This window comes from Pteropus vampyrus, unplaced genomic scaffold (assembly GCF_000151845.1).
Source record: "Pteropus vampyrus isolate Shadow unplaced genomic scaffold, Pvam_2.0 Scaffold347, whole genome shotgun sequence".
Classification (NCBI taxonomy): Eukaryota; Metazoa; Chordata; class Mammalia; order Chiroptera; family Pteropodidae; genus Pteropus; species Pteropus vampyrus.
In genome coordinates, this window is record NW_011889128.1 from 1889960 (window position 1) to 1915591 (window position 25632).

The 25632-nt window shown below is 49.7% G+C and overlaps 3 protein-coding genes and 2 pseudogenes across 11 annotated transcripts; 4 read left to right on the plus strand and 1 right to left on the minus strand.

Moving 5' to 3' along the window:
- Positions 1-1902: 1902 nt before the first annotated feature.
- On the plus strand, positions 1903-6422 carry IL27 (interleukin 27). The gene is made up of 5 exons (XM_023522452.1): positions 1903-1967; positions 4023-4195; positions 4280-4378; positions 5245-5403; positions 6190-6422. The coding sequence occupies exons 1-5, from the start codon at positions 1937-1939 to the stop codon at positions 6403-6405; spliced, it is 678 nt and encodes a 225-aa protein (XP_023378220.1). The 5' UTR covers positions 1903-1936; the 3' UTR covers positions 6406-6422.
- A 14-nt stretch (positions 6423-6436) lies between these two features.
- On the minus strand, positions 6437-11456 carry APOBR (apolipoprotein B receptor). Of its 2 annotated transcripts, none has more exons than XM_023522444.1 (4): positions 11272-11456; positions 7933-10743; positions 7581-7846; positions 6437-7492 (listed from the first exon to the last, which is right to left on the minus strand). In XM_023522444.1, the coding sequence occupies exons 1-4, from the start codon at positions 11431-11433 to the stop codon at positions 7423-7425; spliced, it is 3309 nt and encodes a 1102-aa protein (XP_023378212.1). In that variant the 5' UTR covers positions 11434-11456; the 3' UTR covers positions 6437-7422. The 2 variants fall into 2 exon arrangements, with proteins under 2 accessions (XP_023378212.1, XP_011377050.1); XM_011378748.2 differs by having other exon boundaries at positions 6438-7492; positions 11078-11400.
- Positions 11457-11496: 40 nt separating this feature from the next.
- On the plus strand, positions 11497-21458 carry CLN3 (CLN3, battenin). 8 transcript variants are annotated; one of them, XM_023522445.1, is made up of 18 exons: positions 11497-11584; positions 11803-12016; positions 12476-12922; positions 13109-13231; positions 13356-13434; positions 14675-14771; positions 15507-15578; positions 15958-16037; positions 16149-16234; positions 16728-16800; positions 16883-17026; positions 17845-17957; positions 18193-18239; positions 18316-18384; positions 18478-18533; positions 18671-18764; positions 20838-20978; positions 21080-21458. In XM_023522445.1, the coding sequence occupies exons 4-18, from the start codon at positions 13186-13188 to the stop codon at positions 21197-21199; spliced, it is 1317 nt and encodes a 438-aa protein (XP_023378213.1). In that variant the 5' UTR covers positions 11497-11584; positions 11803-12016; positions 12476-12922; positions 13109-13185; the 3' UTR covers positions 21200-21458. The 8 variants fall into 8 exon arrangements, with proteins under 8 accessions (XP_023378213.1, XP_023378216.1, XP_011377051.1 ...); XM_023522448.1 differs by having other exon boundaries at positions 12725-12922; XM_011378749.2 differs by lacking the exon at positions 11497-11584 and having other exon boundaries at positions 11807-12016; positions 14638-14771.
- LOC111731035 lies at positions 19901-20016 on the plus strand (annotated as a pseudogene).
- A 1789-nt stretch (positions 21459-23247) lies between the features above and the next one.
- LOC111731016 lies at positions 23248-23366 on the plus strand (annotated as a pseudogene).
- The last annotated feature ends 2266 nt before the right edge of the window (positions 23367-25632 follow it).

Sequence of the window (25632 nt, forward strand, 5' to 3'; positions counted from 1 at the left end):
GAAAGGAAACTCCAGAGAAGACATTGAGGGCATTCTAGTCAGAGAGACCACCTTATGAAAAGGCAAGGAAAGTGGCAGCAGCTGGCCTTGGGGAAGACCAAGAAACCCCCATCTTCTCCCATCAAGTTCAAGCATAAGGCTCCAGTAGCTGGAGCAGGAATAGGGCAAGAGTGAGGGGTGAGGCTGGAAGAGCCAGCTACAGTCAGATTAAGAAGGGCAGAGAAGCAACAAGGGACAGGAGGTCTCAGGGAACCCTAAGGAAAGGTTGGGGAAGTCAAGAGGCTGTGGCCAGAGAGCAGGAGATGGGGTTCCAGGTTTGAGAGGTACAGCAGTTCTGGTAATGACAAAAGGTCAGAAATAGCTGTGGTCAGGGGGTCGGTTGGGTAGCCATGCCTGTAGCCTGATGGCAGAACTTGGGGATGTGAGGAAGACCAGCCAGAGCCTCTGTCAGTCCTTATCATCCACCTCATAATGTCTAGGACTCCCCAGTGGGGAGCCCCAGGTACACGAGATGTGGGGGAGTGAGTTGCCACCTCTGGAGGGTACTGCAAGGGAAACCAGTCTGGGCTAGGCAGGAGCTAGCCGCTCTTCCTTTTCCTTCTCCTCCAGCAACCCTCTGGGATTGCTCCCTGGCTGGTGCTGGTACTTCCCTGGCAGTTGGTTCAAGGCTGCTTTGGCGGGCAGTGCCCAGGCAGGGCTGAGGAGGCAGAGTATAGGAAGGGGAAGCCCCCTTGGTTTCTGTCTCACAGCAGGGACCCAGCAGGGAAACCCCACAGGTCCCAAAAGGAAAGTGGCAGCAGCTGGCCTTGGGGAAGACCAAGAAACCCCCATCTTCTCCCTGAAGATGGGAAATCCAGGGTGGGGCTTAGGGCGGGGCTGTGCTGGAAGGGAGATCTGTGGTTGAAGCAACTCAGCCTTGACAGCCACCTATAGAGCAGAAACACCAGGACAATTCTGGGAGCTGGCTGAGCCCTGTTCCTGACCTAATACGATCCCAACCTGACCACAGGCTGAGCCTTGACCCTGGTCAGCAACTGAGCTCTTATCCCAGCCTAAGCCTGAGCCCTGACAGTCTCAGTCAGAAGCTTGGCCACAGACCAAGCTCTGTGCCTGATCTGGACTGATCTCTAAGCCCAACCCTGATTGGTCCCAAACAGAGCCCTCGGGTCACTGATAGCTCTGACCTGATGTTGTCCCAGACAACAGAGCCAGGATATTGGCCCCAGACAAAGTTTTGAGTCCAACCCTAGACCATGTTCTGATCCTGGCTATAAAGTGAGTTCTAATCTAAGATCTGACTCTGGCCTGAGACTGAGCTCTTGGCCCTGAATGAAACTTCTCATCCAGCCCTGAGCCTGGCTATAGACTGAGCCCTGACTCTGCCCCGACTGAGACTCCTCTGCCCTACACAAAACCCCATCCATCCCAGATACCCACTGAGCCCTGACTTCCTTTACATTCCTTCCTCAGCCATCTGATAAACAAGAAGAGAGTAAAACCCCAAGTTCATTCTGATGATCAGTCCCCTTATCTGGCCATCCATCTTTTGAAGGACAGTAGGCAAGTGATGGCATTAGGATGATAATTCTAGAGCAAAGAAACAGGAAAGGATTCAAGTCTCTGGGACCTACCAGCAAATAGAGCAGGGAGGCTCACCTAAGACTGGGGCAGTGAGGGGAAGGCTGGACCTGGGAGCTCAGCAGGGGTCAGGAGCTTAGATTGACCAAATCCCCAGCTTCCCACCATCCCCCACCGCACCTCCCACCCGCTCTGGGAAGGGAAATTACATTTCCCCATTTCAGCAAGGGGTGGTGAGGAGGGAAGACTGAGTTAAAGCTGAAACTACAAGCAGGACGGAAAGTGAAACCGGGCACAGCCCCCAGTATAAGACTCCCCCGACCCGGGAGATGGCTGGCCAAAGAGGCTGGGCCCCGCCATGGGCCAGAAGGCAGGCGACCTTGGCTGGCGTGAGTTTGAGGCCAGGGCTTGGGGCAGACGGGCGGGAGGCTTGGCTGAGACTGGGCAGAGGATTGGAGAACTTGACTGGTGCAGGTGGGGGCAAAGGGCTGAGGGCCAACTACTTGGCAGAGACTAAGGATACAGGTGACTGGAAGATGGGAATGAGGCTGGCGTGAACGGGGAAGAGGGCTTGGACAGAGTGGCAATGGTTCAGCCAGGGCTGGGTAGAGGAGGCAGTTTGGCTGGCAGGAATGGGTGGCAGGGTTAGAGGAGTATTGGTTTGGCTAGGAGTGGGCAGAGGATGGGAAGCTCTGACTAGCATGAATGGAGAGAGTTGGGCAGGTGGTTTGACCAGGACCGGGACCTGGCAGATAGATGAAGAGTTTGGTTGGAATGAATGAGCAAAGTCCAGACAGCTTGGCTGAGAACTGGGGCTGGCTAGAGGAAGAACAGCAAAAGGAGTTGGCACAAGTGTGGGGCTGGAGCCAAGGAGTCAGCAGCCTAACTGGGTCAAGGGTCTGTAGTTTGAAGCTTAGAAGGAGTTTCAATCTGCAGTTGGTGACTGAAGGACTCTGAGGCTGGAACCAGAGATATAGGCAGAGGAGCAGATAAGATGGTAGGGTCAGAATAGGGACCAAGGACAAAAGGATGGAGACAGAACCTTCAAAGCCCAGGGCCAAAGACCCAAGATTAGGTGCAAAGAATAGGGGGAAGCCAAGAGAAGGATCTAGGGGCTCCAAAGCTCAGGCAGGAAGTAGAGAGTCAGTAGGAAATGACAGCTCAATTCTGGATGAGCAATATCCACCAGGGCCTGGGGTATCCACTCTACCTCAACACATAGCCGAGAACTCCTCTCTACTCAAAGTCTCCAGGATGCCAGGGTGGCCCCCAAGCCAGGGAGCCTGGACACCAGAGAGCAAAGGCACTGCCCACCCCCTCTGGAAGTCCACAGGGGAAGTGGACATACCCAGAAACTCCTCTTGGTCTCTACTGAGAGGGCATTTCAAGGAGCAGAGCCCAGGGGTTACAGATCAAGGACAGATGGGGAAGAAGCTTGGAGAGGAGGGTAAGCAGGAATAGACTTAGAGGCCTGTTTTGGTTTGTGTTTCAAGGAGAATTGTGTAACTTCAGTGGTTGCTAGATTTCCTCTCCCTGAGGGAGAAATGGTGAACGCTGTCCTCTTCCAGAGCTCCTACCCCATTGCCTCTCTTCCTTCTGTTCAAGAAATACAGGGCAGGAAGCATTTTCAGAAACCAGATAGTCTGACTCCCCCATTTTATAGATGGGAGTCTGAGGCACAGAAGTAAGAGGTGACTTGTTCAAGGGAAGAAGCCAAATGAGAAACAGAGGTTCTACCCCCCATTCCGGGCCCTCCTTCCCCTCCTGGCATCCCCTGCTTCTCCCACACCGCAGAGTAACCCAACTGCCTTGGGAGAGGCTGGACCAATCTGTCCTTCTGACTCCTTGGGATAGAGCCTCCAGCACTGAGCCACCCCTGGGGCCCTAGTTCAGTCCATGAGAGCTGCCTGGCCAAGCCCGAGGAATCCTTGGCAGAACAGAGTGTGCCTGCTTTGGAGGAGGTGGTTGCCTCCTCTGAGTTGCCTGGGGGAAGCACACAGGCTTTGCATTTCAGCAGATATGGAATCCAGTCTTGGTTTCCTCATCCTCTGGCTATGTGACCTTGGCAAGTCAACCTCATTAAGCCTCACTTTTCTCATCTGCAAACTGGGAAGAATAATAGCACGCAGGCGGCCACATAGAGTTGTGCAATTTGTTTACTGAAAAAGACACTTGGCCAAGGGAGTTAGTAGGGGTCAAAATCCAGCCTGAAATCTACTTGCAAAGGAGGGCACTTGGTGCAAGGCTGTATCTTTCCTTTCAGTCATACAGAGATGTTATATGGTGTCCTCAATAGCTTCCATCTCATTAGTGGCTTTGAGTGATCAGTGAGACGGAACACAGAGCTTGCCTATAGCATAGGCTCAGAAAAGGCACGTCCCCTTTCTTCTGAGTTCTTCTCAAGCTCTGCCCTCCTTTTGCCCACCCCCTCTCCATTTCTCCAGGGCTCGGCCTTTTGCTGCTCTTCTTGCTCCTGGCTCGAGCAGGTGTCTGGGGATTCCCGATGCCCCCAGGGAGGCCTCCCCTGAGGCTGCAGGAGTTGCAGAGGGAGTTCAAGGTCAGCCTGCATCTCGCCAAGAAGCTGCTGTCCGAGGTTCGGGCCCAGGCCCATCGCTTTGTGAGTCTCCCTAATGCAGCTGGCTCTGGGACTGGGAAGATCCTCAATCCACTCTGGCCCCCACTAACAGACCTTGCCCCACAGGCTGAATCTCATCTGCCAGGAGTGAACCTGGACCTCCTGCCCCTGGGAGAGCAGCTCCCCAATGTTTCCCTGACCTTCCAGGCCTGGAAAGGTCTCTCTGTGAGTAGAGGGCCGGTGGGGTGGGGCAGGCGAGCTGGTAATAAGACGGGGCTGGGTGGGTGAAGATGATGTCAGGGATTGAATTGAAGTTGAATTTGGGGATAAACTGAGGAACAGAATCTGGATGAGGCTGAGTATGTCGTTAGATATAAAGATGAAGCTGAATAAAGAAATGAAGTTAGGAAGAGAGTAAAAGTGAACCTGGGCATGGAAAGAGGTAGAGATAGGAGTAGAATGGGATCGGGGACAGAGACCGGTATGGAGGAGGGATAGCGTTGGTGTTAGGGATGAGAATGGGAATAGGTTAGGAATGGGAAGATTGGGGATGAGAGTGAAAATAAAGCGAAAGATGGAAAAGTGATTGGGATCGCCGGTGAGGATGGGAACGGAATGAGTCTGGGATGGAGCTGGAGATAGGATGGAGAGATGGTGAGGCTGGACATATGGACAAGGGATGGAATTGGGATTAGGAATGGGAATAGGGATAGGAAAGAGGTGGGAGACAGACTGAAAATAAGTGAGGAGATGGAGTTAGGATTGGATGGTGAGGAAGGGACAGGAATGGGGTTGTGGACAGAATGATAGGACAGTGAGGCTGGGCTTAGACCTGAGTTTGGTCATGGAACTGAAAATGAGGTTGGGAATGGAGGTAGGATGGAGATCATAGACAGTGGAGACAGGAATGCTGATGAGCAAAGGAAGGGAGCAGGGAAGGACATGAAGTCGAGGATGAGAACAGATGTTTGGATGAAATGGGAATTGGAGTTTGGGATGGAAATGGGACTCGGAGAGACACGGTGTTCAGTTTGAAGCGGGTCATCCTTAGCCTGTGGATCTTTCCTGACCCCTTCTCTCTGTTTCCACAGGACCCAGAACGACTCCGCTTCCTCTCCACGACACTTCGCCCCTACCAAGCCCTGTTGGAAGGGCTGGGGAGCCAGGGGGGCTGGGCCAGCTCAGAGAGGATGCAGCTGTGGGCCATGAGGCTGGATCTCCGTGATTTACAGCGGCATCTTCGCTTCCAGGTAGAGTGGCCACCCACCATCCTTGACCCCCTGAGACCAAAACTGAAGCTCATTGGCTCCCTTTTTAAAACAATGCCCCTGCCCACAGGTCGGGTAAGTCTGGACAGAAATGCTCCAGATTCTCCGAGTGTGTGTATGAGTGTGTGTGTGTGAGTGTATGTATGTGTGTGTATTTGTATGTGTATGAGTGTGAGTGCGAGTGTGTGTAGCTGCACCAGGCCCTGGCTCTGCCCCCCTGAATCTCTGCCTTCTCTTGGGGTCTTGATCTTAAATGAAAGAATAGGTCTGAAGCATCCAGGACAGCATCTGGCATCAGCAGGACATAACAAAGTTGGTTCCCTTCTCTCTCTCTTCCTCTGACATCACCAGGTCCTGCCGGACATTTCAAAGGGAAATAGGAATTTTACCTTTACTAAAATGAGAATTGAAAATGCAAGCAGCATAAAAACTAGCTATATCAACCTTTCTGCCCATTTCTGATTCTAAGACAACTCTTAAGAGAGGAACTTTTTGGAACCCCAAATGCCCAGTGCAATCCTAGATGCATGAGCCGGCTCCCTCCATGAACATCATCTTGTTCTGTGATTTCCATTTCCTTGAGCCAAAAAAATCAGGCAGGACACATGAGATGATGACATAATGGAAGATCTGAAATAGGGGTTGTCCAGGGAAATCATAACTTTGTGGTCTCTGATGTCATTCAACGCCACTAGACACATAAAGGAACAAGAATTCACTTAGGATCTCAGCCTGGCCATTTTCTGACCCATGGGCCTTTCCTCACAGTTGCTGGCTGCAGGATTCAACATCCCTGAGGAGGAGGAGAATGAAGAGGGGAAGGAGCTGCTCCCGGGAGCTCTGGGTGGCCCCTCACAGCTGTCAGTGCAGGTGTCCTGGCCCCAGCTCCTCTACACCTACCAGTTGCTGCACTCCTTGGAGCTTGTCTTGTCTCGGGCCGTGCGGGACTTGCTGCTGCTCTCCCAGGCTGGGAAGTCAGCCTAGGTCCTGGGGGGTCTAACACTGGCTATCTCCCAGCCCCGATGGAGTGATTTCTTAGCCCCTTCCCTTTACCTGTTAGGACTTTAGGACTGGAGTCTGGGCCAAGAGGACAGCTCCAGCTCACTGCCTTAGACAAGGCAAGACTCTACCGACCTTCCTCCCCAGACCCTACCCAATAACTTAAGGCCCCTCCAGTCCTTGCTGGATATTTATTTCTTGGATATTTATTTATTGTTTAGAGAAATTATGGTTTATTTATTGTTTCAGGGCCTGACGTCCTCCAGCCAGGCCACCATGCTAGGTGCCTAATAAAGCACTCTTAACCTCTCTCTGCCTTGGCTTCTTTTCAGAGAAGGAATGTCTATACCCGAAGTGGGTCTGGAATGGATCCTTTAACATCTGACTGCTCTGGGCCCCTCTCTGTTTCTATATTTTGGGGTTCCTGGCACACCTCCCACTCTGGCTTGCTCAGTTGGTGGTTACCATAGTAACCAGCAGAGTCCTGAGGCTCAGCTCCCATTTTGGAACCTCAAGGCAGCTGGTCTGTTTCCCATCAACCTTTGATTGCAAATGGAGCTCCTTAGGCCTTCCTGACCCCTTTCCTCTAGGCTGACTTCCACCCCAGAGGTTTGCATTACTCCTACACAGCTCTCTGAGGGCTTGGAGAGGGGCCTGGGGAGCAGGGTGGGGAGCAGAGGTAGTCAGAGGGAAGGCTACAGGGAGATGTGTCTCTGTCCCCTCTCAGTCCTCCGGGCAGCCTCAGAGACAGGGTGGGGAGACAGTCAGGACAGGCTGTGAAAGGAGGTCCAGCAGCACTGGAGAGTCTGACTCCTTAAGTTCATGGTTCTTGAAGATGTCTGGTTCTTGAAGATATCTGCTCCATGAATGAAACACCAAGAAACTAAGGCCCACGGGGTGGAAAGGTTGCATCCAAAATGGCCAATGGGGTCAGGCTGAGCGCGGTTCAGCAGAGCCCACTGACCCTCACTCAGAGCCTGGCTCCTGGGTCTCGGCGCCCAGTCACTGGGGCTTTGGCCGGCCCAGTCTGGCTTGCAGTTCCTGCATCATGCCGTGGTGTGCAAGGCCAAACCTGGAGGTGGAAGACAGGCCATGGGAGCTGGTCTCCAGGTGTTCAGCCTTCTGCTCATCCCAGCCCAGCCACTTTACCCTGTGCTTACCCGTGTCCCAAGGGTCTTCTCCTGGCTGGCACTGGAGTCCCTTCAGGCCTTGGGGGGCTTGGCTCTGGGGGTTCCTCTGGCTGGGAAAGTCTTTGCTCAGGGGCTAACAGCACTTCCTCTGGCGGGGGGCTGGGAGGCTCTTCCTGCTGCTCAGAGGTGGGGGTCCGTCGGAAAGAGGGCCGAGAGCGACGCTGTGAGGAGCTGCGGGAGAGGAGTATACGACTCCGAGGGACAGAGACATCCAGGCGAGACCCAGGGAGCAGGGCCTGCAGGGAAGCGGGGCACAAAGTGTTATGGGACTGATGTTGAGATTATGCTCTATTCAGCCCTGGACCCTACCTGGAGCCCTCACCTCACTCCAGCTGCCAAGAACATCCCCTCCGGCACTTTCTGCAGCCTCTTCACGTGGCCCAGGCTCAGCCTCTGTAGGGTCCTGGTTTGTCGACTGGTTCTCCTGGCCCTGGATGTCTTCTAGGCCTTCCGGATCAATCTCCTTGGCCTCCGCCCTCTTGTGTCCAGTAACCTCAACATCCTCCACATCACGGGGCATTTGTGCTTCTCCCTCAGGGTCATGGTCCCCACGCTGCCCCTCACTGCCTTGCTCCTGCTCCCTTGTTGGCCATACCCCAGGCTCTTTTTCCAACAGTATCTGCCCTTCTAGGAGCCCCTCAGCCTCTACTATGGCCATGGGCCCCTCTGCTCTCGTCACCTGGGAGCCTGAGGTAAAGCCATCAATCCCACAGCTTCCCTGTGTCACCACAGATTCCCTGACCTCTGCCCACTCTCCCCACAGCTCGCCCTCCCTGGCCTCAAAATCCTCTGCTTGGCCACCTCTGCCAGTAACTTCCTCCTCTACTGAGCCCTCTAGGCCAAACTCTTTCCCATCTCTGTTCTCTCCCTCTGCGGCGTCCACCGGCTCCTCACCTCTGCCAGCTTCCTCTCTCCCCTCTGAGTTACAGCCTCGCCCAAGTGCCTCATCCCAAGTTTCCCCAGCCTCTCTTTCGGGTCCTTCTCTAGTCCCAGCGGCCCTTCCATCCGAAGCTGCCTTATCCTCCACAACCTCAGCAGCCAAAGGACTGGCCCATGTGTCTTCACTGTCTTGGAGGCTTAGAGCTGCCCCCTCCAGCCTCCAGCCTCTCCTGGATGTTTTATCTGTCTCCCAGAGCACCTTGGCCTCCACCTCCTCATCCTTGGTTTTTCTGGCATCTGACTCTCCAGGTGACTGGTCTGTCCCTGATGCTGCCCTGTGCCTTCCACCCAGCTCCTGGTTCTTTGCTGCAAACCCTGCTTCTTTTGCTTTCTTCCACTCTCTGAATGCCTCAGAGACCTCTGGGAGTGCAGACTCTTGGCCTCCAGTCACTTCCTCCTCCCCAGCTTCAGTACCTGCTTTTTCTTCCTGGGTATTCACTCTCTCTCTATCCCTTCCGCTCCCATTTTCCCAAGCTTCTGCCTCACAGGTGTCAGGCTTCACATACTCTATGTTACTGGGATATTCCTTCAGGCTCCTTTCTGTCTCCTCTTTGCTCAGAGCCGGAATGCTCCATAGCCCTTCCTTATGCCCCTGTCCTTCCTCAGGTTGCTCTGTTGGGATCTGGGGGCCTCGCATCAGCTCAGGTTCCTGGCCTTCACTGACCTTGTGCCAGAGGGCACCACACTCCACCCCCAATGCTTCTCCACCCATCTGAGCTTCCTCCTCACTCTTTTCCTCCCTGAACTCCTTCTCAGGTCTGGTCTCTGGAGTTGCCTCCAAGTCAGCATCACCTTCAGCCTCGTTTGCTGCTTTGTCCTGGGGCAGCCCAACCTCTACGACCCAGCAACTCTCCTTCTCCTCCTTGGCTTCCTGTGTCTGCACCAACTCCTCTAGACTGGCTTGAACAGCCTTGATCTCTGAGTCTTGCCTCCCCATGGCCTCTTTCTCATCCTGATCTGTCTGACCCTCAAAGCCCTCCCCTACCTCCTCATCTGACCCCTGGCTTTCTGCAGCCTCCCTCCCTGCTGTCTGGTTCTTAGCCACTTCTTCTACATCCTCAATTCCCAGGGCCTGAGTCTGTTTCAGGAACAGGTTTACCTCTGCCTCTCTATTTCCATTCACCTCCTTTTCCTGGTCTCCCTTGGAGGTCATCTCTAGGGCCCAGACTCTCCTGGTGCCCTCTGGGATCCTATCTCCTGGGACTGCCCCATATTCTGTCTCCCGAACTCCTGGGAGGTCAGCCTCCTCCCTGCCTGAGGTTTTCCCAGCCTCTTCCCCACCTGAGGTTGTCCCTGCCTCCTCCCCATCTGAGGCTGTACTGGCCTCCTTCCAATCGGAGGTTGTCTCGGCCTCCTCCCCACCTGAGGGTGTCCAGGCCTCCTCCCTGCCTAAGGTTGCGCTGGCCTTCTCTCTGCCCAAGGCTGCGCCATCCTCAGATTCTGCCCCGAGCTCCTGTGTCCACTGTGCCCCTGTGCTTTGGTCATTCCTCACCATGACCACAATCTCTTCTCTCTCAGCCTCTTTCACCCCAGCCCTCTGGATCTCCTCTGCAACGACCTCCTCGACTGCCTCTTCTAACTCCCTGACATCACTCTCTATCTTCTGCCCATCGGCACTGGCCTTCCTCTCAGGCTCCTTCTGCCAGGTCCACTCTGACTCCACCCCTCCAACCACCCCTGGCTCTCTTGCCCTGACCTCTTCCTCCTCCTCCTCTTGTTCCCAAGTTCTCAGTGTCTCCTCTCTGTTCACTTCCTGCACATTGTGCTCCTGACTCTCCTGGGCTTGGCTGCTCCTGTCTTTACCAGCCTCAGACCCTGCCTCAGACTTCTTTCTGGCCTCCAAGGGGGCACTTGGCTCCTGGCACTGGGAGGCTTTGGCTGCCTCCCAGGCCCCAGTATCCTGCCTATCTGCTTGAGACCCATAGGAGCTGCTTTCTCTCCAACCCCAGGTTTGTTCTGTAGCTGAGCTTCCCTCCTGGCATCTTCTACCCTCTCCAGGCCCTCTAAGTCCTCCATCCCTCTTGCTTTGGCTGCCTCCAAGGCCTTCCAGGGCCTCCTGGGCTCCCTCCTCTGCAGTCTCCCCTGGCTTTCCTGCAGCCACCTCCCCTAGTTCCTCAGCTGCCCGCGCCTCCCTCCTCTCTGCAATGGGGACCTCATCTCCTATAAGGTAGGAGACAAAGGTGCTGAAGGAATCCTAGAAGAAAAAGAAGGGATGAAGGCATTAAGGGGAGACCCAGCTCTCTCCCTGGGGGCCCTGGGCCAGAGAAACTCCAAATAGGAAGAGGAGTTCTGAAATCAGGAGGAGAAGGAGAACAGGATCTATAGAAGGAATAGGAAAGGGCCTAGATTCAAGTTATGTGGATGTGTTTGTGGAGGTGGGAGGATTGAAATCCAGAAAAGATTGGGCTAGAAGGCTGCCTGATCCTAGGAAAGGAACCTCAAGTCTGAGGAGAAGTTCAAAGGGAGGAAAGAAGGTGAAGCCCGGGTGAGCAGGGTGAAAGTCTCTGGCATCTCTTTGTCCCTCTCACCAGTGCCCCCCTCAAGGCCTGATGCAGCTCAGGGAGATGTAGCCGGAGAAAATCCATCTTGTCTGTGCCTGTGTGTCCAGAAAGCTGGCAATGACCGTCTCCACCCACCAAGACAAGCTGGTCTTCCCCGGGACCCAAGACACTTCCTCTTCCCCTGTCTCCCCCGACACATCCCTACCCCAGGCCCTACCCACCTTCCGCAATGCCCACAGCAGCTTCCAGCCCAGGCTGGGAAATGGATGTGTACCACACAGGGGACTCAGGTGCACTTTAGGAGCTACATGGCAAGGGAGGAAGCCAGAAAGGAAAAAAATGGGAGCAAGAGACCTCAGAATTGGGACTGGGGGAGGGGGCATGTGGCAACTGCAGCTCAAATGACTCAGGTCTTATATTAACACCTCAGCCATTTCCGCCTCCCCCCAAGCCACAGCCACTTTGTGAGAGGAAGCTGGGGTTTGTGGTTCCTGTTTTGCCTGAGGACAAAGAGTGGGAGTGAGGAGGGGGTTGGTAAGAGCTCTAGCTTTTCATTTCAAGGCCATTAATGCTTCCCCAAGGGAAAGAAGGGGCTGGTTTGGTGGCTTAAATGCCCATTCCCTCATCTGGAGTCATTCTTGCGAAACAAAACTTGGCTGAGCTTCTCATTGTGGTTATTTGTGTCTACCTCCCACCCTCCTGTGAGTTCCTTGAGGGCAGAGACCATGTATGACATGTTGCTGAATTTCTAGGGCCCTGTATGGGTAGTAGGACCCCATTTTTCAGCGGTCGAGTGACCTGGGAAGAAGACCAAGGAAACACATTTCGAACGGCAGTCTGGGGGCCTGGCGGTGAGAAAGAGCTGGTAGAGCTGGGCACCAGCTATTGGAAGCCCACAGCAGAGATTTAGCAGGGGAAGGATGTGATGAAGGAAACGCAAAATGCTGCTTTACCACCTAGAGGAAGGTAAGAGCATCCACTCCTTATTCCGGACTATGTGAAATGAAGTTGATTTACACCTCTTCCCCCAGTCCCCTGAGCCCCACTTCCCAAATTTCCAATTAGAGGAACTTGATGAGATCACAGAATCCGAATCATGGGACTTGGAATCGTCTGGACTAAGCTAAACACCTTTGATGCTGGCAGAAATCCTGCAGCAGCCTGCTCAGCCAGTACCAATCTCTGGTGCTCGATTTCTTATTACTAAAAGGGTCTCGAAGGTCACCTTTACGCCTAACTTTGTACGATCATTGATAAGTTTCCTTTTTTTTTTTTTTTTCTCATCTGTAAAACCGGGGTTTGGACTATTACGGTGATATCCATTGGTTCTAGAATAAATTGAGAAACGGATCTCTTAAAAGCCTTGGATACTGCCCATAGATAATTCATGAAATCCGCTTAAGTGGGCGTTATCTTTATTTTCAGTATCTAAAGCAATCTAAGGGCAACAAATAGGAATAACAATGACCTGCAGCTGGCGGTCTTTGTTCCCGGCCAGAAACAGTCTTGTCTGCGACGAACAGCCAAGTGGCCATATTTGTTTTTGGCAAGCGAAGACTGCGAAAGGAACTGAAGCCGCTCGCAGCCATGATTAGTGCTGGCTCTACACGATCACCGCTTTGGGCGCCGCTAACCTAACATCAGGGCTCTTCTTGCTGATCCCACCCACTCCAGTTTTGACCCAGCGGTTCCAGGGTTCTCTCGGCCTCCCTCGGTCCTATACCCCGAAGCTGGAAAGGCCTAAAGCGAAGACCGAGAGAAGACCCGGAAGTGGGCAGAACTGCCGAGCACGTGATGGGGGACGCGCCGGTGCCGTCACGTGACCCACCAACCTGTTGTTCCTTTTTGCGGAATGCTCAGCTACTCTTAAAGGTACAGGCTGTTGGGCCCCTGCTTTAAAGGGGGCGAGGGCAGAGTCCGTTGGGTGAGGCGTGGTGGGCGTGCGAGGGGGCGAGATGGAATCCAGGGTTAGCGTGGTGGATCGCGGGGCGCGAGTGCAGCGGAGAAGCCGCAGCTGGGACCCGCAGTGAGCCGACATGTCTTTCTCACATGTCGCAGACCCTCATCCGCCCCATCGGAGCCAACTCTGAACTCTTGTTGACTTTGGACTCCTCGGGGGACCTGAACTTGATACCATGGGAGGCTGTGCTGGCTCACGGCGGCGCCTTTCGGATTCTGAGGGTGAGCATCCCTCATCAGAGTGACTGCCGTTCCCCGCGACCCACCTAAAGAGCTCCGGAGCTGAGCCATCATGCACTGGAGAATGGGGTTGGGGAGTCATGAATTATTTTTCTCGCCCTCCCAGGGGAAGAGACCGCCCCAGAGTCTCGGCTCCCTCTGCCGGACAGTCAGGGCGCCCATTGGAAGAACGCGATGGGCTTCTGGTGAGTGGCCTGAAGAGTTCAACATAAGTAAAAATGGGATGGGAAGAGAGAAGCCACAGGAGGAAAGAGGGAAGGAAGAGTTGAGCTGTGAAAAAGGAGCTGAATCCACAAATATTTACTGAACCAGTTGGTTTACATGAGGCAACTTGTAAATTAACCAAACTTCACTTATTTACTTATCACCTTCAGGTTTCAAACTTAACATGTTGACCAGATCCTCATACCCTCTGTAAGATTATTTATTTAATGTTTTTACTCGAACCAATTAAGCCTTTAAGTTTGTATATACACGTAATTTTTAAAAGAAAACTTTAAATCACTACACTAGACAGAAAGCCAATATTTTCCTAATGCACGTTTAAATAAATGCATCACTACTTTTTAAAAGATCATCTGTTTACGTCCTAAAATCACTCAACTACTGAGCCTTAGGAAGTATTTCTAGCACTAACCTCGATATTTACATCAAGGACTCAGGTGGCAGATTGGGTTGGAAGTGACTTCCCAGGTAACTCTAGAAGAATCACATAGCCTCTCTGAGCTTGTTTCTCAGCGGTGAAATGGGAAGAGCAGTAGCATTACTTCATAGGCTTGTGGAAAGGACACATGAAATCTCTGGCACTGGGCCCAGTTCCATTCCCATCACTGAGTGAAGCTCTGGGAGATGAGAGTAAACAAACAAGATCCTTCATGGATCGTAAAGGACTTTGGTATTATCTTGTTTTGATCCCTACAGCACTCTGCAAGGTAGTCAGGAGAGAAATTTGTATCTCTGCTTTACACATGGGTCGACTGAGGCTATTGAAGTAGACTTGGCAGACTTGGGATCTGAACATAGTCCTTTGGGTTTCAAGCTTTAGGAGCTTTCTACCGTACCACAGCGCATCAGAGACAGTGGATCAGTGGATGAGAAATGCCACAGGAACTGAATCATGGTGGGAGTTCAGAGGAAAGAGTCATCAAGGATGACTTCCTTCTCTTCCTGGGTGAAGTCTTGGAGATTAAATGCGAACTCAAGTCTGTGATACCAAAGCCTGAATTTCTGACTTTAACACAAAATGGAGATGAGGTCTGATGCTAGAGAAAAAAGAGAGAGCTGATTGAAGGGCACAGGAAAGGAGGAGGTTTGTTGCTAGGACTTTGGATAGATCGTAGGCCCCAAAGGAGGTTAAGATCTGTTCTTATATGTCAATTATATCTCAGTAAAACTGGGAGGGAAAATCTGTCCTGCTCACTCCAGGCTCCTGGGCCTTTGCAACAACTTCTCTTATGTGGTGATGCTCAGTGCTGCTCATGACATTCTTAGCCAACAGAGGGCATCTGGGAACCAGAGCCATGTAAGTGACCCTCTCTCCTACCAACCACTACTGTATTTAGTCCCTGTGGGGAGATAAGAGACTCACCCTGGGTAAGAGGCCCCCTTGAAAAACTCATGGAATGGGGTTCCCAGTCTCCCATGTCGCAGAACAGAAAGGGTCTTTAAGAATCAGTTGGTGCCAGGTGTACAAACTCAGATGTTGACTGGGTAGGACCATGGTGTAAAGCAGTTTCTTAACCTCTAAGCACTGTTGACATTTAGGGCTGAATAGTTCTTTGTTGAGGGCTGTCCTGTCATTGCTGGATGTTTAGCAGCATCCCTGGCCTCTATCCGTTAGATGCCAATAGCAACCCCTGCCCTCTAGTCGTGATCATCAAAAATGTCTCCAGATATTGCCAAATGTTCCCTGAGGGGTATAGTCGCCTCCAGTTGAGAATCTCTTGTCTATGAGGGGTTGGAGGGTGCATGCCCAAGGGCAGCAGCTGCTGTCTTGCAGGATCGACAGAGAATTTGGTCCAAGATCAGATTTTCTGGAAACCCAAATTTTTAAATGAAATAAAGTCCATTTACAAGGCCATCTTTGGAACCTCTGTCTCCCCATTGTGCACATAAAGAAACTGAAGTCCTAGAGGCTAGTGCTGACCCAAGGTCATCCTTCTAGTTAGAGCAGAGCTGGCATTGGAGCAGAGCAGGCCCTGTTTGTCTACCCTCCTACCTCCCTGGGTGAAAGAAAGACTTCCTTCTCTCCCATCAGGTGGACCCAGAACCAATGCCTATCCCCCACAATAACTCATCTCGATTTGACTGCAACTCTGTCTCCACGGCTGTAAGTATCCATCTGTCCCTCCCCTGACCCCCCAGAACCCAGCTGGGACTGTCCTCACGATAATAATAAAGACTGCCATTTACTGAACCCTTTCTGTGTGTAGCATATATTGGCTCATTTAACTCACAGAACAGTACTGTGAGCTGGGTACTATAATCATCCCCCATTTTCCAAGTGAGGACACTGAATGTCCTCAGAGAATATGAATGCCTCGACATATAGCCAAGGAGCCACAGAGCTGGGACTTGAACCCAGATCTGACTTCAGAGCCTGTGTTTGTGGCAGGTCTAATTGGCTGGTTTCTGGCTTTCCTTGGCCACTCGATTCGGAGGTTTGTCCCTGGGAAGGTCTGGAGTCTCACTCTGTTCTCCTGTCCCAGGCGGTGCTCCTGGCAGACATCCTCCCCACACTTGTCATCAAATTGCTGGCTCCTCTTGGCCTTCATCTACTGCCCTACAGGTCTGGGTCGGGGTGGCAGCGGGGAGGGCAGGAGGGCAAAGGATGTGGGGGGAGGGCTGGGAGCTGAGAGCAGAAGCCGACCTTCCCCTTCCCTCTCCACTCTTCCCACAGTCCCCGGGTTCTCGTCAGCGGGGTTTGCGCAGCTGGAAGCTTCATCCTCGTTGCCTTTTCTCATTCAGTGGGGACCAGCCTGTGTGGTGAGCGTGAGGTTTTGTGTCAGGCGGGAGGCCCAGAGGACCCACGACAGCATTTGTGGGGTTAGCCTCCCCAGCTCCCCAGAGGAAAGGGGTTATTTTTGTAACCCTCGGAAGCTGATAGGATCGCACAAGAAAATGGGAGATGAGGTCAATTTGGAGGGGTAGGTGCTGGGGGAGACGGGAAGAAATGGATGAATTAGGTGGAGATTGAGATGGGCAGAGGAACCGATGCTCTGTGACGGGGGTGGAGAAGGAGTCCAGCGTGAGTTCTTGCTCCTGGTTTGATAACTAAGTGGATGGAGGTACCACTCCCTGGGAGAGAACATTCAGAGGAGCGGTTGGTTCTACTTCAGATCTGGACTGCCACCTGTCCAAGGGTCTGTATTTAGCTCCTCTGAGCTGATAGAGAGGAGGCCATGGCCAGACACCTTAGGGGATTGAGGCTACTGGGGAGAGGCTAGCTATGCCCACTGTCATGCTTGTTCTCCCCCAGGTGTGGTCTTGGCTAGCATCTCATCAGGTCTGGGGGAGGTCACCTTCCTCTCACTCACCTCCTTCTACCCCAGGTAAGCAGGCAGAACAGGGAGCACAGAGAGGAGGTCCTGCTGCTGGCTTCAGCCCTCCTTAGTGCTCCTGTGTTCTCCTCAGGGCTGTGATCTCCTGGTGGTCCTCAGGTACTGGGGGAGCGGGGCTGCTGGGGGCATTGTCCTACCTGGGCCTCACCCAGGCTGGCCTCTCCCCCCAGCACACCTTGCTGTCCATGCTGGGTATCCCCGCCCTGCTACTGGCCAGGTAAGTTGTCCTGCACTGGGAGGAAAAGGGATTCAAGGAGAGAGAACTAGATCATGACCCCAATCTTCAGATCCCTACAGCCTTGTTATGAGGGATGTAGGTTCTGGACTCTGAAAGGCTTGGGTTTGAGTCTGGGGCCACCACCTGTTAGCTCTGTGGTGTGGGACACGTTGCTTTACTTCTCTGACCCTCAATTTTCCCGCATGTGGTGGTTCTCCTTACTTTCCTCTGAGGTGATAATGTGTGAAGCATCTAGAACGATGTGGTTCCCAAGACGATTTGAGGGGGACAAGGGCGGACTTTATTAATTTTATGTCTATTTTCATGTGTATTAGGAAAGAATTTTAATTAGTCGGTCAAACCTGTGATTTCACAGATTGTTTAGAACAAGGCCATGTAGAAGAAGGGAATCGGTTTAAAGGAAAATATCAAGGGAAAAATATTATGCACAAGAGGAATGCGCATATGACAAATAGCACGAAGGCAAAACATAAGTGACTGGAATTTGGGTGGTTCTGGCCTAGCACGAAATGAACATAAAATAAATGTCAGCTAGAGCAATCATTAGAATCATAGTGTCAGGAAAACAGAGCTGACTCGCTTAGTGTGAGCCAGGAGTCGAAACGAGGGCCCGTGTATAGAAGCAACAAAGAGACAAATTTCAGCCCTAGAGAAGGAGGCATTTTTCCACAGCTGGAGCTCTCTGGCGTAGGATGGGGTGCCTTAGAGGAGAAATGAGGGGGGCTGCCCTGGGAGGGAGTGGCCTTGCCCACCTGACAGAGGCTCTTCGACCTTGTCTTTGTTCCGCCTATTCCTAGCTATTTCTTTTTGCTCACATTTCCCGAGCCTCAGGACCCTGGAGGGGAAGAAGAGGCAGAGAGGGCAGCCCGGCAGCCTCTGATAAGCAACGAGGCCCCAGAGTCAAAGCCAGGTAGGAGACACAGGAGGTCCTAAGAGTGCACACACGTGTTTGTTCTCTCTCTCTCTCTCTCTCTCTCTCTCTCATGATGAAATACACATAACATGAAGTATGCCGATGTAACCGTTTTTAATTGTACACTCCAGTGCATTCACCCTGTTGTGTCGGCTGGCCGACTCCCACCAGCACCCCTTTGCAAGGTCAGTCTGCCAGCCTCAGCTGCCCTTCTCTTCTTGCTTCTCCACAGACACCAGCTCAAACCTCTCCCTTCAGGAAAGATGGACTGTGTTCAAGGTACGGCTGGGGGCTGAGGCCTGTCCCGTCTGTGGCCAGTGCCCCTTTTCCACCTTTCCACTTCTGACTCTTCCAGGGCCTGCTGTGCCACATCATCCCCTTGGTCTTGGTTTACTTTGCTGAGTATTTCATCAATCAGGGACTTGTGAGTGGGGGCTCCTCAGGGGGTGTGGAAATAGAGGCCAGGGTGGGGACTCACACATCCCTGTCCATCCACTCTGTCTGGTCCTTGGTATAGTTTGAGCTCCTCTTCTTCCGGAATTCGTCCCTGAGTCACGCTCAGCAGTACCGCTGGTAAGGACAGTAATGGTGGGTGGCAGGACGGGCAGTCTGTTGAGAGGGCCCCTTGATGATAGGGCCTGGGGTTGGCAGGGGCTGCCGTAGGAGTAGGCACCAGAGAGGATTCTTCCTACTCCCTGCTTCTGTCCAAGGTACCAGATGCTGTACCAGGCCGGTGTCTTTGCCTCCCGTTCTTCTCTTCGCTGCTGTCACATCCGCTTCACGTGGGCCCTGGCCCTGCTACAGGTACTAAGCCCCTGGTGCTCACTCCCAGCTTCCCCAAACCCCAGTGCTTCCCCCTCTCAGCAGGAAGCATAGGGAACAAAAGACCAGCAGGGCTCCATGTTCAGTGTGTTCCCAGTAGCCAGGCAAACCTGGATGTAAATCTCATTATCTATAGTCAGTAGCTTTGTGACTTAGGACAGGTGTCTGGACCATTTTGAGTCTCGGTTTCCTCATCTATAAATTGGGCATGGCCAACATCTACTTCTCGGGGTCGTTTTAGAATCACTCATTTAATGATTATTTGTACAAGCCTTATGAAGAGACACAGGCTTTAAAATAACATTCTAACACTGAGAAAATGTACGGTTCTTTTATTCTGCATGGTGAATTATAATAGAATCAGTGATGTTGTACTCAACAGATTATACATCTCAAGGCCGGTGAGAAAATTCAACTACCCATGGATAAAGTAATCTACAACTTTAAGCGAACAAACAGCATTCCCTACATTCTAAGAAAAGTAATTTTATATAACTGGCATTCATTGTTTCTACAACTATTATAAGAAAGTCCTTTGCTCTTTTTAATAAACTTAGATCTATAGCAAGATCCAGAATAAGTATAGATTACACTTTAATGTTATGGCAACAGCATGCAAATATCCTATAACTGTTTACTTATTGAAGCAGTATTGCCAGTCCAGGACTTCGTAGCCCCAAAGTCCCAAATTGTTGTGTCAGCAATTCGTAACCCAGGGTTCTTCATTAGATGCTGCTGAAATATAGCTTATGATTTTAGTTAAATCTTAATCAGGGCTGCTTCATAGAAATAGGCACTTATAATCATTTCGTTCCATTACAAAAGGTGTCTAGCCTAATGCTGCAGAAAGTGTTTTGCAGGTCACATTAGTATTACCAGGGCGTGTTTTTTCTAATGTTTTATTTTTCAATTACAGTTGGCATTCAAAGGTGTGTTCTTTTAAATGCAGATCTAGATCTCTGAGCCCACCTCAGACCAAGTGCTTTAGAGCCTCTGAGGGCAAGGTCTGTGTGGGTAACAAGATCCCCATGCACGTGGTTCCACAGTGTAGCTGTTAGCACATCTGCTTTACACGTAGAAGGTCCTGGGTTCTCGCCCCGGTGGAGCCCCGGTCCATGGTCTACGGCCACGCCACTCTGAACAATCGCGAAGTCTGATCTCGGAAGCTAAGCAGGATCGGGCCTGGTTAGTACTTGGAAGGGAGACCACCTAGGAAGACCAGGTGCTGTAGGCATAAATAATAAAAAAAAAAAAGATCCCCAGATGATTCCCATGTGCATCAAGCATATGAACCACTGTTGTCGCAACTCTTTGCACTCAGAGATGGGACATTGGGATCCCCCAAGGAACTGGGGCACAGGAGGGACCTACACCCTTGGGTGGGGTCAGAGAGACTTCCTAAAAGAGATGGGACCATCTAAATCAGAGTTTCTCAACCTCGACACTATTGACATTTGGCGCCAGATAATTCTTTGCTGTGGGATCATCCTGTGCACTGTAGGATGTCAAGCAGCACCCATGGCCTCACCATTAGATGCCAGTAGCACCTTCCATCCCCAGCTTTGATAGCCAAGCATATCTCCAGACATTGTCAAATGCCCACTTGGGTGCAAAATCAAGTCCAGTCAAGAACCGCTGGTCTAACCAGAGCCTCAGTGTAGTAAAACGGGGCAAAAATTATTCAGGGAGCACAGTGGAAAGAGGCATGAGCACAGAAGCGAGTGACCCTGATCCAAGCTGAGCTATGAACTGTGGTGACTAGGAGATCCCCAGTGAGGGAGGGTGGAATAGCATTCCCAGCGGTAGGATTGACATGAGTAAAGGAGGGAGAGGGCAAGACCCACAAGGTTTAAGGTGCTGGGACAGGGTAGGGAGAAGGTGCACCTCGGTCCCAGCATCTGGTAGGCCAGCTGGGTGTTGGGCTTTGATCTAGGCCTACCAGCCCTCTCCCTCAGCAGCACCTCCCAGGACTGAGACCACTGGACTGGATGGCCACCTGCGTCCCTTCTCACTGCCGGTCCCAGGCTCAGCCCTCCCCTCCTCTTGCATCCACAGTGCCTCAACCTGGCCTTGCTGCTGGCGGATGTGTGGTTGAGCTTCCTGCCGAGCATCTACCTCGTTTTCCTGATCATTCTGTTTGAAGGGCTCCTGGGGGGTGCTGCCTATGTGAACACCTTCTACAACATTGCCCAGGAGGTCAGCACCAGCCAGAGGAGGGATGTGGGTGGCCTCTCTGGAAACGGCCAGGGCAGAGATGTGGAGACCTGAAGCCTCACCCCTGTTTCTGCCCTCCCCAGACCACTGACGAGCACCGGGAATTTGCCATGGCCGCCGCCTGTATCTCTGACACCTTGGGGATCTCCCTATCAGGGATCCTGGCCCTGCCTCTGCACAACTTCCTCTGCCACCTCTCCTGACACTACGCTTCTTGGGACACAGGACACAATGACCAGGGGCCTGCACTGACAGGCAAGCAGGTCAGACCCGAAGCCCACAGCCCAGAGCCTGTCCATGAGCTCTCCCCCTGGACTCCCCTGCACAGCTGGGCTGTTGAGAAGTGCTGAGATCACATTCCCCTTGGAGCGAGGGGAGCAGCTTTCTCCCACTCCAAGCTCATCTCGAGAAGTTCCTTCTCGGCATTAAGCCCTCGGAATAAAGGCCCGTTTTATCAATTGACTCTTGTGCCATTTGTCTCCTTGAAAAAGTGTTTATTTTATTATAAAAGTAATAAAAGCCCACTTTGGAAATATACAGGAGAGTGTATAGAAAGCACTTCAGGAGATTTCTATCAGGTTTTACTTATTCATTCACTGTTTGAGGCAATCTATATACATTTTTCTCCAATATGTAAGTTCAGACACACAGAGAAGTTGAAAGAATTTGTGCAAGTGAGTACTCAGTAAATATTACCTGGGTTCTACAATGACCATTTTGCTACAGCTGCTTTGTCACATCCAGCCTTCCAGTCAGTCAATCTTACTTTTGCAATGCACTTTAAATGGAGGGAGCTGACTTGAATATACTTCCCTCCACGTGCTGCATGCAGCATGTACATCGCTAACTAGAATCCAGTATTTTTGTACAGTCCTTTTTAAGGTAAAAATTATGTACAGTAAAATACACAAATTGTTACATTTTTTTTTAAGTAACTGAAGTGGGCTCAGTGTTCCCCATATTTCACTGTTAACCATCTCTACCATTTTTGCTATATCTATGCATAACAATACTTCCATTTACTTAATATTTTTCATTAAAGTGACTAACATTTAATATAAATTTAGTTATTTTAAAAGGAAACGTCACTATTTAAAACATGAGTTATATATTTTTTCTACAACACATTCAATGCATAACTGTTGGTGTTTAAAATGAATAGCCAGTACCCTCGAGATGACTGGTTATGTTTGTGGCCCATGCTCAGGGAAGTGCTGACACAATGGTTAACAACAAGGGCTTTGGAGGCAGAGAAAAGACTGGGGTCCCAGCTCTGCCATTCACTAGCTCTCTGATTTTGGGCAAGTCTTTTCATATCTCTGTGCCTCAGTTTCCTAATCTGTCGAATGGGGATAACAATAGTACCAACACGTCATAAGGTGGTTGTGGAAATGACATGAGATCATGAGAACGCATAGTCAACACTCAATAATTGGCTATGGTTTGAAACCTGCCTGCACCTTTCACATTGTATTATGCCAATGGTTCTCAAGTGTGCATCAGAACACTTGTTAAAATACAGACTGTTGGGCCCACCTCCAGGGTCTGATTAAGGGAGCTTGGAGTGGGCACCAAGATCTCACATGTCATACACCCAGGGCATGCAGCTGCTGCTTTTCAAGGACCACATTTTGAGAACCACTGAATTTACCCTTTTCCTTTAAAAAATAATTCTTTGTAAGCCTTCTTTTTTTCTGGTTAAAAAACTTCTAAGTATGTTCTTCAAGCCAGGAACTTTTTTTGCTGTGGATGCAAAAATTGGTTTCCTTTTGATGGGTGCATAATATTCCATCACAAGGGATCTTTACAACTTAGGCATTCTATTAATGTTGGCCATTTAACTTGTTTTCATTTATTATTAAAAATAACCCCTTTGTGCACCATGTATTTTCTACATATGAGTATTTCTTTAGGATAGATTCTCAAAAGTGAAAGTGTAGGGGTGAGCATTTTTTAGGTTATTGATAGGTCACCACCTTGTCTTCTGAAAGGTTTTTTGTTTTACCAGTTTATATGCACAAGTTGTGCGTGTGTTTCACAACACCCTCCTCAGCAATGGGTATAATCATTTTGAATTCTTTACTAAGTGAGTGAAAACATTCAATCTTGATTATTTTAAAAATTACTTTTAACAGCATCATTGAGCCATACTTCACTACCATACAGTTGGTTGTCACTATAATCCAAGATATGTGCGAACATCACCACAGTCAACTTTAGAACACCTTTGTCACCTCAAAAAGAAATCCTAGTCTACGGCCATGCCACCCTGAACATGCCTGATCTCATCAGATCTTGGAAGCTAAGCAGGGTTCGGCCTGGTTAATACTTGGATGGGAGACCATCTAGGAAGACCAGGTGCTATAGGCGTGAAAAATAAAAACTGGTGACAAGGTCCTTGCAATCTGTGAGGTTAACCAAGGATCGCCTTTCCTAAAAAATAAATAATAAAAAAATTCTATGACCTTTAGTCTTTCTTTCACTTAATGTTTTCAAGATTCATCCATGTTGTAGCATCTATCAGCACTTTATTCCTTTTTATGGTTGAATATTATAACTTTGCATGGATATATAACATTTTGCTTATCCCTTCATCGGTTGATGGACATTTAGATTGTTTCCATTTTTTTGGCTATTATGAACAATATTCTGTAAACATTTGTGTCAAGTTTTCATGTGGACATAATATTTTCATTTCTCTTAGGAGTAGAATTGCTGGGTCATGTGATAATCCTGTTTAATCCTTTGAGGAACCTGCAGACTGTTTCCCAAAGTGGCTGGCTATACCATTATACATTCCACCAGCATGTATGAGGACTATAATTCTCCATATCCTCACTATTACTTGTTATTTTTCTTTTTGTTTATTTGATTTTTTTGTTTTTTGTTTAATTATAGCCATCTAGTGAGTATGAAGTGGTATCTCATTATGGTTTTGATTTTCAGTTCTCTGATAGCTAATGATTTTGAACATCTTTTCATGTGCCGTTGGCTACTTGTATATCTTCTTTGGAGAAAAATGTCTATTCGGATCCTTTGCCTTTTTATTTGGATTGGATTATTTGCTTTTTTATTTTTGAATAGTAAGAGTTCTTCACATAGGCTAGATAAAGTTCCTTACTAGATAAATGATTTTCAAATATTTTCTCCCACTCTGTGTGTTGTCTTTTTACTTTCTTAATGGTGTCATTTGATGCACAAAAGTTTTTAATTTTGATGAAGTCTATTTTATCTATTTTTTCTTTGGTTGCTCATGCTTTTGGTGACATAGCTAAGAAACGATTGCCAAATCCAAGGTCATGAAGAATTGCCACTATATTTTCCTCTAAGAGTTCATAGTTTTAGCTCTTACATTTAGATCTTTGGTCCATTTTGAGTTTGTTTTTTGTTCTGTTTTTGTGTGTGGTGTGAAGTAAGGGGTCAGTGCAGAAAGAGTTAACATAACAGGCTCAAACTGCTGACCTTGTAAAAGCCTGCTTGTAAAAATGGCCCTTGCCTGGAGTGTGGTAACTTAGATTTCAGGAGGTTTCCCACCATTAACTGATAAAGTGGCTCACACTGCCTAAACTGTTTGTACAAACATTATGGTTTATGCTGAACACCTGTGTTCCTTCTGCAATCTGGAATTTTGGTACTTGCTAGGTAGAGTGCCTATGTGACACTCTAATAAAAGTCCTGGCCCTGAGTCTCTAATGAGATTCCCTAGCGGGCAACATTTCACATGTGTTGTTCCAACACATTGCTGGGGGAATTAAGTATGTCCTATGTGACCCCACAAGGACCCTTGGAAGCTTGTGTCTAGTTTCCCCTGGAATTCACCCCCAAGTGGCTTCCTTTTCCCTTTGCTTATTTTGCTTTGCTTCTTTTCATTATAACAAGTCATAGCTACAGGTACGACTATACTGAATGCTGTGAGTCTTCTTAGCAATCACTGAAATAGTGTGGTCTTAGGGATTCCCAATACTGGCCCAAATTTATTGTTTTGCATGTGGGTATCCAGTTGTTCCAGAACCATTTGTTGAAAAGGCTTTCTCTATTGATTTGTTTTCATACCTTGTTGAAAATCACTTGACTGTATATATGGGGGTGTATATCTAGGCTCAGTTTGATTCTACTGACCTATATATTTATTCTCATGCCAGTAAGACACTGTCTTGATTACTGTAGTTTTATATTGAGTTTTTGAAGTTGAGAAGTCTGAATCCTCCAACTTTGTTCTTCTTTTTCAAGCTTGTTTTATGAATTTTAAGATCAGTTTGTCGTTTTCTTCAAAGAAGCCAGCGTGATTTTGATTGGGATTGCATTGAATCTATAGATCAACTTGCAGAGTTTTGTCATCTTAACCATATTGCCTCTTCTGATCCATGAACATGGGATGCCTTTCCACTTATTTAGGTCTTTTTTATTTTCTTTCAACAATGCTTTGTAGTTTTCAGAGTATACATTTTGCCCTTATTATAAATTTATTCCTAAGTGTTTAGTTCTTTTCTGGTGTTTTTATAAATGAAATTGTTTTCTTAATTTTATTTTTGGATTGTTCATTACAAGTGTATAAAAATACAATTGGTTTTTTGTCTGCTGATATTTTACCCTCCAACCTTGCTGAACTCATTATTAGTTCAAATAGGCTTTTGTA

What these genes read in the sequence shown, in the direction of transcription:
- IL27 (XM_023522452.1), top strand. Translation starts at nt 1,937, where the DNA reads ATGGGCCAGAAGGCAGGCGACCTTGGCTGGC. An exon ending in AGGCCTGGAAAGGTCTCTCT is followed by an intron (nt 4,379 to 5,244) that starts GTGAGTAGAGGG and finishes CTGTTTCCACAG; the next exon opens with GACCCAGAACGACTCCGCTT. An exon ending in AGCGGCATCTTCGCTTCCAG is followed by an intron (nt 5,404 to 6,189) that starts GTAGAGTGGCCA and finishes CTTTCCTCACAG; the next exon opens with TTGCTGGCTGCAGGATTCAA.
- APOBR (XM_023522444.1), bottom strand. Translation starts at nt 11,433, where the DNA reads ATGCCCCCTCCCCCAGTCCCAATTCTGAGGTCTCTTGCTCCCATTTTT. An exon ending in TTCTTGGCAGCTGGAGTGAG is followed by an intron (nt 7,847 to 7,932) that starts GTGAGGGCTCCA and finishes GCTTCCCTGCAG; the next exon opens with GCCCTGCTCCCTGGGTCTCG. An exon ending in AGAAGACCCTTGGGACACGG is followed by an intron (nt 7,493 to 7,580) that starts GTAAGCACAGGG and finishes TTCCACCTCCAG; the next exon opens with GTTTGGCCTTGCACACCACG.
- CLN3 (XM_011378749.2), top strand. Translation starts at nt 12,845, where the DNA reads ATGGGGGACGCGCCGGTGCCGTCACGTGACCCACCAACCTGTTGTTCC. An exon ending in GCGCCTTTCGGATTCTGAGG is followed by an intron (nt 13,232 to 13,355) that starts GTGAGCATCCCT and finishes TCGCCCTCCCAG; the next exon opens with GGGAAGAGACCGCCCCAGAG. An exon ending in GGCCCCAGAGTCAAAGCCAG is followed by an intron (nt 17,958 to 18,192) that starts GTAGGAGACACA and finishes GCTTCTCCACAG; the next exon opens with ACACCAGCTCAAACCTCTCC.